Source organism: Alexandromys fortis, unplaced genomic scaffold, assembly GCF_014885135.2.
Source record: "Alexandromys fortis isolate MF-2015 unplaced genomic scaffold, M_Fortis_MF-2015_v1.1 scaffold_33, whole genome shotgun sequence".
NCBI classification, from domain to species: domain Eukaryota; kingdom Metazoa; phylum Chordata; class Mammalia; order Rodentia; family Cricetidae; genus Alexandromys; species Alexandromys fortis.
The window spans coordinates 14,177,118-14,188,794 of record NW_026067917.1 but is presented as its reverse complement, the minus strand read 5'-3'; the positions used below and the strand labels follow the sequence as shown (position 1 = coordinate 14,188,794).

The window sequence follows — 11,677 nt, the reverse complement described above, 5'->3', positions numbered from 1 at the left end:
GGCCAATAAGGTCAGAGGTTGTTTGGTGTGAGTTTGGATAAAATCTGAGACGACAATGTATTTAATGACTGAAGATCATCAGAGGTCTTCATGGGTGTTTCAGAGAGGGCTGGGGTTAGGGAAGGAAAGAAGGAAGGAAGGAAGGACGGACAGAAGATAGGAAGAAAGGAAAGATGGAAGGAAGGGAGGGAGGGAGGGAGGGAGGGAGGGAGGGAAGGAGGGAGGAGAGCCAGGTAGAAATGGGAGTCAGGCAAGGAGGAAGCAGCTAGTAAAACCCAGCCATCTTGGGAGTTCATCACAGTGGAGTCCAAAGAAAGCTTTTTATGTCCTATTGGTGACATTGGAAGGCATCTGCCAGGCAAGACAACTGGACAGGTAGAAAGTGGGCCTCCTGAAGGAGGGAGAAAGTCCATGCCTGCCTCGTAACCACAGCATTCCGGAATTGTCTTCTCTTCAGAGGAGAAAACAAGAGGAGAGCAGCTAAGTGGGCAAGCCAGTAAAATGGCGAGGCACAGCTGGAGGAAACGGTGTTATGAGGGAGCAATGTACACCGGTCATTAGGAAGACTGGCTTAGGGTGGATTGAGAAGGCTGGGTTGTTCCAAGACTGTAGGCTATTGTCTTTACATTTTACCCTTTTAAAATTTTGAAATAATTTAGATACACATAAAAGTTGCAAAAGCTGGACCATGGTTTGGCCTCCACTTATTTGCTCTGTTTTGCTTGAACAAGGGAAGCCCAGGCTAGCCTAGAACTTATTATGTGGCCTATAAACTTACTTTGTAGCTGGCCTGGAACTCATGGTAATTTTATATCAGCCTCTCAAGTACTGGGATAATGGGCATAAACCACCACCCCTGGCTTATTCCTCGGAACGCAAGCCATGCGCTGGCATTCCTCTGCTTAAACACCGCTCTGCACAAAAGCCGTATATCTTGGCTATGTTCAAGCCCTTCTGGTCCAGACTCAGTGCCCCCCAACCCCATTTCCCTTGCTCCTTTTATTATGTCTATCTACTTAATTCTCACACAGTCCCCTTGTCACTAGTGCACAAGACATTGAACCCCTAAAGGACCCAAGCCTTGGGCCACAGTGATTTCTTTTGAATCTTCCATGGTGCCTGACAGCAAATGAATGTCCCCTTCCAGAAAGTTCTCAGAGCAGAGACCCAAGAACCAGGAAGAGGCTCCATCAGGCATCACCCTGGGCTGTACAGGAGTCTCGGGATCCTAGGGATTGAGCTCCCTTAGAAGGAAGAAGGGCTGGAGTCCTACATGACCCCATAGAAGCTGCATTCATCACTAGGAGCCCCCCACCTATCCTCTTCTTCCTAGAGGAGACCCACACAGTGCATCGGTGGGAGGTAGCCCTGCCCACCCCTGGAACTGCAGGTGGGGCTCACTCAGTTCTGGCAGACACAGCCTGCGGGGAGCCCTTGGCTGCATCTATAAAGCTGCAGAACTTCTTCCTCTTTGTCTACAGAAAGATACCAGCACCTTAAGCCTTTGCCTGGTATAGGTTTCCCCAGATTGTGGGAGGCGGGGCTTGGACCACTGTAAGTTTGAAGACATGGGAAATTCTGGTTAAAGCGATGGCCCAAAGCTAACTTCCTTCTTAATAAGCAGGGCCTTTTAGCTAAGCACCCGGCCTGCCTAATGACTGGCCGGTGCATGCTTGCCCTCCAGTGGCCACATGTTAGAATTGCAGCCCAACCATCCCATCTCCAACTCTGCTGCAGACTCTCCAGGTTGACATGCCTAGGTTGGACTGCCCGGCATCATTGACCTGGCGAAGCCAGGCAGCCACAGTCTCCCCGTTCCAAACGCACCAAATGAATTGGATGTTCTACACGAGCAAAAGAGTGTTGAGGCGTCACACATGATGTGGACAGGCCTTTACTTTTTATTCTGGTGTTAGGTATCAGGACTAGTGTCTAATGAGGTCAAAGAACTCACTCACACCCACTTGGCTTGTAAACATCAGCCCTGGGCCATGCCGTACCTCCCCATGCTCAGTTTTCTTCTCAACACGATGAGAGAGTTGCACTCTCATGGGACTGTTACCTCTGCTAGATCTCAGAGTAGCCTGAGAAAGCTCCAAACATGTATGTACATCCACCTGACAGGTCTACCGAGTCTAAGATCTCTGGTTGTGAGGCAGGAATAGGAATAGACGCTTCTCCAGAAAGATAAAGGGTATCTTAATACTGACAGCTGGGAACCAGTGGGCAAGGTTGCCAGTTCACGAGGTCAGCGACATTGTGTTCATCTCAAATCCCCCAGCACTGGCCAAGTGAGGTGTCCCATAGCATCCGTAAAATGAAAAACACTGAGGGGTTGAAAATGTTTCTGAGCTTCAGTAGGTTTTATCTGTGTGACTGGGGCACACACATGAGCACGCAGAACATTCTATATACATACACAAACATATCATACAGGGGCAAAGGAAGATGCAGCCTGCCACACCGCAGGTAGCCCTGGCTACCTAATGCCCCCTTTCCTTACACACTTACACACGTATTTCTTTGGTAGGTTCTATTTATTGCACACCCATTGGGTGCATGGGCCAGGGACTCCCCTGCCATGGCCCTAAGGACCAGCCCCACTTTGTGGAGCTCCAAGCCCTCAGAGTGGTGACAAGCATTATTGGAAGGGAGGACATATGGCCCAGCAGGAAGGCAGGAGAGGTAACACGTCAGTGGAAGGGGAGGCAGCAGAGGCCCCCAGATGGCCAGAAACCTCTCTACACACATGGCTGAACAGAGACAATGGTAGCTGCTCCCTGAGCCCAGTCTCCTCCCCTACAGGCACAGCCCTAAGTCCCTGAGTCTCCAGTACCTCCTCTAGAGAGCAGGCATACCTGGGAAGAAGCCAAAACAAAGTATAAGGGGATTTCCTAAGGCAAGGCAGCAAATTCCTGGGAGCTGCCCTGGGAAGGAGAAAGAGGTCCAGACACCCTCAGGAATGTAGCCTTGAGGGGCATCGAGGGTGGGCTTTGGAGGGGGGGGGGTGAGGGCTGCAGAAGGCAGTGCCCCAAGTCTGGCTGAGAACCCAGGTCTCTGATCTCCACTTTCACCACCAGGCAGACTCCCAAGGGGCACTGCCACCACCCTTTCACCTCCTCACCCTCCCCAGTGGTCTACACTTGAAGAACCACCCTCATTGCTCTCAGGAAACAAAGGCTCCTTGTTCCGAGAGCTCTACACGGAGCTCTAGAGGCCCCCACTCCTCCTGAGTGGCCTGACACAGGCCACAAGCTCGGCTCTGTTGATTAACAATCTGGCCTGCAGTCTTCTCCTCTGCCCTGGAGGCACTGGCTGATGGGAGAATGAAGCAGCTGGAAGATCAGAGGCCCGAAGCCCCACAGCCCCCCTGAGCCTTTAACCTGCAGTGGCCTCCGTCAGAAGGCTGCCCTCTAGTGGGCAGTGCTGGAGTAACGCTGCTCCCGGGGTCTCAAGACCTAGATGTCCGGCCCTATACTCTTGGAACCCTCCTCTGTCAGGTGGCCTAATTCTAACACAAGACAGTTTCCAGCCATGTGATCATCCTGGCTAGACTGCCTCAAGCTACCTCCCAGAAACTCAGGCCCATATGTGTCCAGGAGATGAACCCGCTCTGTGTTTTAGGGGATGGAGCACACAGGGGACAAACTCTGCAAGTGGAGATGCGTCTTCGCACAACCTTCCTCTCGAATGGTCAGAGATGGAGTGAGGGAGGAGCTGCCACGGGGGAGATGGCAAGCAAGTAAGGCAGGATTTGCAAGTACGGCAGGATTAAGAAAGTTCTCGAGAGCCAGAAAATGGAGGACACAGGGAAATGAGCCCCATCCTTCATCACCACGGTTCTGGAAATGTAAGGTTTCATCTCAGGTCTACCCCAGAGCAGGGATCGGTGTCCGTGAGCTGGCCACGGTGGGGCGGCGTCACAACTGATGGCGGTTTCTCTTGGGAATGATCTTCCGGTAGGTCCTGCGCTCGGAGATGTTGCGTTTCACCTTGGCTGTGGTGGGCGCCTCATCCTGGTGCAGGGAGGGGCTGGAGTGGGACTTCTTCAGGCTGGGCTTCGGCTCCGGAGTGCCTTCCGCTTCCCTCTGGAGCTGATCTTCCCACAGAGCCAGGTCTCCCAGAGGAAAGTGCAGGCGGGACACCAGAAGCTGCACGTAGGTCTCATATCGGGTTTTCTGTAACACACGGCCAGATCACTTTAGCACAATCCGGGCTCCTAAGTGAAGCTCCCAGGTGTTTGCAGCTGTGGGGGTAGGGCGATGCCCTAATACTTCTGTACTATTAAGCATCTACATGGAATGAGCCTACTGGGGTCTAACCACACTTCTGAACGACAGGCAACTGTGGAACATGATGCAGGCAGCTTTATCCGCTAATACTTTTTTTTTTTTTTTTGTTTTGTTTTGTTTTTCGAGATAGGGTTTCTCTGTGGCTTTGGAGCCTGACCTGGGACTAGCTCTTGTAGACCAGGCTGGCCTCGAACTCACAGAGATCCGCCTGCCTCTGCCTCCCTAGTGCTGGCCCTGCTTATCCTCTAATACTCTTAAGGCCTCTGGGACTAGTATCTTTAAATCTAGAATATCATTCCCAGTTCACTGGACCCTGCCCTGGGAAGTTAGCTGGGTGTGAATTATTTTCACGTGGGTTATAAAGGATGAATTGGTCAATAGATACAGGGTCCAGATGTATAGTTGGGTTGTGAGAGCAACAAGCTGGGTCCTTACCTCACCCAAAGACCTCTGGGAAGTGGGGCAGTCACCACCATAAAAACAGCCAATAAGACAAAGGGCTGGGCAGGGACTTACTTTGAAAGCTAGAGAGGGAGTGGGCTACACAATGGCCGGGTGGGTACGAGCAGGAAACTTATTGATGATGCCCCTTCCTGGTCTCCAGCCGCCAGATGTCTGGCTCACTCTTTTCCCACATTATGCCTTGCCAACCCTTCCTTTCTGGTGGATCTCCACCCTGATAAGGGTCTTTAATGCCTCTGAAGCTGGTACTTGGCATTAGGGTCCCAGAGTGTGCGCGGATACAAGGCCATGGCAGAACAGGGGTGGAGGTCAGTGGGAGACTAGAATTAATAGACTCAACTCCGACAGAGACCACGCAATGAAGCACACATGTGACTGGAGGGTGTAAAGGAACAGACCCGGTCACATCATTTAATCTCTCCATACTTCGGTTTCTTCATCTATAAAATGAGACTCGTAGACTATCTTATACTATTGTTACCTATCCCAGAATCGTTAATTGAGATAATCCAGTTAGGCAATCAAAGCATTAGGTAGGCAATAAGAGGACTAATTCGGCCATATAGTTTTTCCTTCATCTTAGGAAAAGCTAAATATACTCCTTTGAGGATAAAGTGTTCCTGGGATGAAAAGTAAAGGGTCCTTAGTGCTCACAGATCCCACTCCCTTCGCGTCCGCCCCTGCATGCTGTGTTCCTGGTTCTGAGACAGAGGCAGCCAGGAGAGGGCGGCAGAGGACCGAGCCAACCTGTGAACTGACCACCAAGCGGACACTAAGCTGCTCACCTCGTGTTCCAGATACTCCTTCCGCAAGCGGTACTCCTCCAGCTCGCGGCCTCGGCCCCGTCGTTCGGGCAGGTTCCTCTGCAAATCCAACAGGTCGTCAGAGGCAGCATCCAGGCAGTTCTCTTGGGATCGATGCTGCTCCTCCTGGGAGAGGAAGGTGAAGGAAAAGTTGACCCGTCTTCCGCCCCCTCGCTGCTCCCTGCCTCTCTCGAACTTCTGATCCAGGTTGTGCAGCCCCCCCCCCCCCACCCGGCATTCCTGGTCACAGGGTGCAGAGTGCTCCCCACCTTCCCGATTTGTCCCATGTCTAATGCTCTGCTTGGACCACTGCCTCCCCCCTGCTGGACGACTGCTCAGCACTCCCACCCCCCACCCCGCACCCCTGGCTAGTTAGGTGAGGCAGTACCAGGGAGCTCTGGGCGGGGCTCATGGGTAGGATGGGCCTCACGAATCTACGCTGGGAGCCCACTGCGGCTGGAAAAGGGGGTGCCGAGTGTGTGGCGGCGGCCAGGTTGATGCGTGCAATCCAGGAAGCCATTTCCTTGGCAGTGCTGCAGGCAAAAGGAGTCGTGTGTCCCCAAGGGTTCCCCAGTCCCATCATCTGCCCTCCCCTTGCTTCATACCTCTGTTGCCTCCCCAAACCAGAAACGCAACTTTAGTGGGGGTGAGGAGTAGGGGGTGACTGAATTTTATCCGCCAGAGGAAAATCCAGGATGGTAATAGAGTTTATATCAAACGTCAAAAACAATCTCTGGTGGCATTCTAGAATCTTCGGTTAGCATACAAGGAGAGGAGTCAGCCTTTTTTCACACATTCTATTGCATCCCCAGCACAGAGAACTTTCAAGTTTCCTGGTTAAGGCAGTCAGGGTCGGGACCACTTAGGCCTCGCCACTTCCCTCTGGCTCTCGGGAACTCACGGAGCCTGGAAGAGGTAGAGACGCCAGTCTGCAGTCCGAAGCTGGAAGACATGCGGCCTCTTGGTATAGTGGGTAGCGGGGCTGGCTAGCGAGTGGTGCACTCCCACGGGCTCATCCACGAGATGTTCCACCAAACTCTGCCCATCCAGCCAGGGGCCCTCTCCCTGCCACCAGACACGGGGGCTCAGTGACAAACAAGGTTATCGGCAGCGCTCCCCCTCTCCACCCGCCCGTTCCAGACCTCCCATGATGCCATTGGCTGGATTCTAAAGAGCGCTGTGACAACCAGCATGCATCCAGAATGATGGCGCTCCGATTAGCTTTCCCTCCAGCTTGTGTAACCAGCATCCTAAGCGACCTTTCCCAGTCTACAAAGTGCTTTTCCGTCCCTCTTCCCTGTCTTCTTCACCCCAGCCCTGGGAAGCCAATAATCCGCACAGGTGACTCCCTACCTTCAGGAAGTAGAGAACCATCCCTTTCAGTAAGGTGTGAAACATCTTCCAGCCTCGCTTGCCCCATGGCGCTGTCCCAAGAGGAGACACAAGGGTGGGTGGTCTATACAAGTCTGCACAGAGTCTTGGCACACCCCCCTTAGACCACCTCCAGTCCCTCACAAGGAGGCGCAGGAACACGGAGCATACCAACACAATGAAACGTACAATCAGAATAGACGTCGAAAGACTCCGCACAGAGATGAAACCAGAGGACCACAGACATATAAGCAGATACTCATGAAGACTCTCTCTCCCCAAACCCCAGGTACTCAGGAACGAACAATTCTTCCTTGGCACCTTCCTACAAAGTGTGATGTGTTTGCCCGAACAGGGAGCACCAGGAAACCCTTTGAGCACCTTTTCTCTCTCTTCCTAATTTCCTCATCCTGGCCTGGTAAGGCAAAGCCTATTTTAAGCTACTTGGCAAGAGGGAAGGCTGATTTCCTGTAGTCATCTGTGGGAGCCCCACCTGGACAGTGTTAGCCACTATGCAGTGTTTAATCTGTGGTTCTATTACAGTGATCTCTGCTCTGGTCAGGCAGTTGCCCTGCTCAAGAGCTTTCCGCTGCCCTGAGATTGAGCCCCAATTGTCAAGTATGGCAAATTTTGTCCCTGCCTTTTATCCATTCTGAGTGGATTCTGCAATGTTCTCTGCTGTGTAAGGGATGTGCTCAAACAATGTAAAAATCCAAACCCTCTTACAAGGTTTCATTTAGTTGCTACCATTTGCCAGAAGCTCCCTTATGCCTGTCCCTGCAGCTAGTTCTCAGACCGCCTCTCCCTCCCCTTGCCCCCATACTCAACACAGCCCCCCTTCTACTTTCACCCGAGACACTAACATGCTTGTCCAGTCTTCGCCTTTCCACGGGGTGCTGGGACCTGGGACTAGCCAGACCTAGTTTAGCTCAGCATTCAGGAAAGAAACATGGGTTTCTCATTCTTCTCTGCATCACAGCACAGAGCACATTCCCCATGTAGAACGCTCCCCGTGAACACCCTCGTACCCAAGCAACAGACACTCACTCTTCTTGCCGTCAGCATCATGATGCATCTTCCGAGCCAGGAAGCCTTGCTTATAAGTGGGCACTGTGGGGTCCTGAGCCATCTGGAGGAAGGGGTTGCTTATCTTGCCGGCTGAGGGAGAGGGCTGGTCCTTCTCGGGTCTGGCTGCATCCTCTTCATCTCTGGATGGCAGAGAATCAGGGTAGGATTGCTGGTGGGACAGGTACCCTCTGCCTCTTGGGGACTCAGCACCATCTCTACTGGGGAGGAACATTACCGGAACCTCTTCAAGGAAAATCTCATCAAAGACCGATCAACCTATCAACTCCCGAAAACACTGCCATCCATACCTACCCCTCACCAGCTCTGGCTTCTCCAGGATTACCCAAGCTCCTCTGCCCTCTCCCAAACTGGCCCAGCGCCCTGCCTCTGGCATCACCCACTCAGAAGGAGGACTGTGTAGGCCCCTGACCTTCTCCAGTTCTCAGGTGGGTAACAGTGAGTAGACCAGAGGCAGGGATGAAAGGCAAGAAGCAGAGGGAAAGGAACTCTTACTTACACAGCCCATTCGAGCTTCTCACTCCGGATAGACCAGTAGAGGGCCTAGAACAGAAGCATACAGGTGAATGGAGGGTCTATGGTACCTACATGTGTTTTGTTGGCAGACATCTGTGGGCATATGTACTACCTCATCCCTCTACCCATCATAGTTGGCTTTCTTCCTAGCAGGCCAACATTCATGATCCATTTATCCATCCATCCCTGTGCTGGATACTGGATATCAAAGATATCAAAGTAGCCAAGGCTCTTCCCTGCACAAACTTAGTACATTCTAAAGTAGTCCTTTGAGAGAGAACATGATTCCCTCACCCACATACTGTCCTGTCCAGGGGTACCTGACAGAGGAGGAACGTGGCTGAACAACATTCACACAGTGCATATTTGGTAAATGGATGAATGAATGCTGGGTTAGAACTTTGAAGTAATGCATCTTGCTTGCTTCTATAGCCCTTGTTCCTGGCAAGGTGCTTGGGCCACAGGAAATGTTCAGTAACATTTGATCAGCAAGTAGATGAAAGAGCCAGTGGTCCAGTTGCTCAGGAAGCATGAGAGCCAGGCATAGTGCACAACATTTGACAACTTTCATTTCATCTTGACACTGACATTGGGAGATGGTCATTTCTCCCAGAAGCAACTAGAGTTGACCAAGTGGCATTCTGCTCAAGACTAGGACTCAAGCCGAGAACACTCAGCTCCCAAACCTGAGGTTAGGGTTTTCCGTACATGGAACTTCGTGTCTCATGCATCCATTCAATACACTAGTACTTATCAGACTTTAAAGGGGGTAACGATTCCCTGAGAATGTAACAAGACATTTTCAGGTGCATAGAGTGTGGTTCTGTAGGTCTAGGGATGTCACATTGTATAGTCAACAAGTCAGTCCCAAGATACCACTGATACTACCAGACAGGGACACACACACACACCTTGTCCTCATAAGGACCTTTTATCCAAGCCATGTCTGAGCTCTACTTTCCTCTTGGACCTAGATTTCCAGGCTGCAGACAGAGAAGACAGGGAGGGTCCTGGCCTTGGAAGGAGCCTTACCTTCAGCAGCTCCTTGGGGAAGTTCCTGCCGTCCTGCAGCCCGCTCAGGTTGTTTATGAATTCCTGGCAGCTCATGCTCTTTCCAATGTTCTGTGGCCACGGAGAAGAGGGAGAGTTTGAACATTCCACCCTGATAGAATAGACCCTAGGTGGCCACTGGGGGAACTCCGGGGCCCTGTGCGGGCATATTCTCAGCCTCTGGTCCATTCTTCCTTCACCATGCCATAGCCCCCTTCTAGGTGTTCTCCCGCTCCTTACCTGTCCATGCAGGTCTGTGTTAAGGAGCATGACGGCGCAGGTCAAGGTGTGTATAGAATCTGTCCCCGAGGGAAGCAAGTACAGAGCTCATTGGAATCCGGACTTGTGTGGCTTCTGCCCACACTAAGGGCGACTCCCTCCATTTCTCCATAGCCCCAACACACTCCCAGAAGCTGTTGCCCAACGAACCCCGAGTAAACACAGGCTATTTTGATGCCACCCCCAAAGTCCTTCTGCCCCACCTTTGGACCCACCCTCCATACCTACTGAGGGGAAGGCTCCAGGATTGCAGTAATGGAAGCGTTTGGAAAACTGGTAGAGAATCCGTTCCCGTTCCTGAGTCTCTCCACTGAGCACCAGGGCCTGCAGGAACCCCCTGCCCAGGAAAACCAGGATTAAGCAGAGCCATATCCCCCTAGGATCTTGGGACCACTGCCCTGCAGCTGTCCCTAACCACCCCCACACCCAAGTCCTGCCTCCTCAAAGGGCCAGAAGGCCTTACCGGAGGGCTCGGTCCAGGTTCTGTCCTTCGAACTGGAAGAAGGATAAGTACGCCTCAGCCACAGCCCTGCTGAAGTCATTGCTGCAGAGGGCAATGGAAATAAAGATGGTGTTGGGGATCTGGTGTAGGAGCATTGTCTGTATTCTGTCAATCATGTTTGAAATAAATGCTGATTGGCCAGGCAGGAAATATAGGAGGGTCAACCAGAGAGGAAGTAGAGGTGGGGCGATGAGAACAGGAGAATTCTGGGAATGAGAAAGCCCATTCTTCCCAGTTCTGCCCAGCCCATTGAAGAAGCAGGATGTGACCCTGCCTGCCCCGCTGAGGAAGGTACTGAGCCATGTGGCTAACATAGATAAGGGTAATGGGTTAATATAAGTGACAATAGCTAATAAGAAGCCTGAGCTAATGGGCCAATGGGTTTATCACTAATGCAGACTCTCTGTGTAACTTCTTTGGGGCTTACCAGCTATGGGAACTGGGCAGGACAGAGACCCCAACAAAGCAGGCCCTCATGTTACAGGGATCAGGCTGAGCTGCAGGTACAGAGGGGACCAAGGGTGGCAAGAGCTAAATGAGAGAAAGGTATAACCAGGCTAGGTGTCAGGTTCCAAGAAAGTAGTCAGTGGCTAGCCTGACCCTGCTACTTGGATCAGTGTTGGCAACAGGCCATGTGGGGTCTGGGATGGGTAGGGGGAGGAGTCAGGAGTTTCAGGTGAAACTGAGAAGAAGCAGAGCTGGCCAAGAAGGGGGGTGGAGAGGAGCCAGGATGGAGATAAAGGGATGAGAGGTAGTGATGGTAGTGTCAAGGCTGGGGGCAGGGGGTGTAAACACAGGGGATATTGGTCAGGGAAGGGAAAGAGAGAGATGGTCAGTGGAGGAAGCCTATGGGTAGCTCCCTCCTGTTACTGCCTTACCCTTGTGTCTCAAAAGCTCCTTACTTCTTGCGTAGGTGGGCAGCCACTTCAGACTTCCGGAAACCATCCAGCTGATAGAGACGCAAGGCTAGGTCCCAGGCCTCCTTGTCATTTTTGATGTTATTAGCCAACTTGGCTCCAGATGATGGCCTCCAGCCTTTCTCTGGAGATTGAGCTTGGGGCATGGGGCTCTCAGGAAGCCTAGAAAAATCCATTGGTGTCCTCAGACTCACACTTGTGCAGACATGCATGTTAAGTGTCCTCCAAGGACACAGGAAGGAGTGGCCAGAGCTCGGGGTTAGAACTACGACGCCTGGGCCTTGAACGGTGGCGTCTGGAGAAGTTGAACCCAGGTCCTCAGCCTGAAGAGACTGGGTCAAAGTTGGGCTTGGGCATGGCTAGGCTGGACAAGGAGATCTTGGAGAAGAGGTAGTGAAA

The 11,677-nt window shown here is 52.2% G+C and overlaps 1 protein-coding gene across 1 annotated transcript in view; it reads right to left on the bottom strand.

Annotated features, from left to right (window-relative positions):
- Window positions 1–2,342: 2,342 nt before the first annotated feature.
- The window catches only part of Psd4 (pleckstrin and Sec7 domain containing 4), a 38,585-nt gene continuing 29,250 nt past the window's right edge, over window positions 2,343–11,677 (bottom strand). Inside the window, 12 exon segments of the mRNA XM_050139979.1 lie at window positions 2,343–4,178; window positions 5,540–5,683; window positions 5,946–6,090; window positions 6,459–6,622; window positions 6,911–6,981; window positions 7,976–8,136; window positions 8,514–8,557; window positions 9,563–9,652; window positions 9,821–9,879; window positions 10,084–10,196; window positions 10,323–10,403; window positions 11,264–11,440. Coding sequence (XP_049995936.1) covers window positions 3,921–4,178; window positions 5,540–5,683; window positions 5,946–6,090; window positions 6,459–6,622; window positions 6,911–6,981; window positions 7,976–8,136; window positions 8,514–8,557; window positions 9,563–9,652; window positions 9,821–9,879; window positions 10,084–10,196; window positions 10,323–10,403; window positions 11,264–11,440 — 1,507 coding nt within the window. The 3' untranslated portion in view covers window positions 2,343–3,920.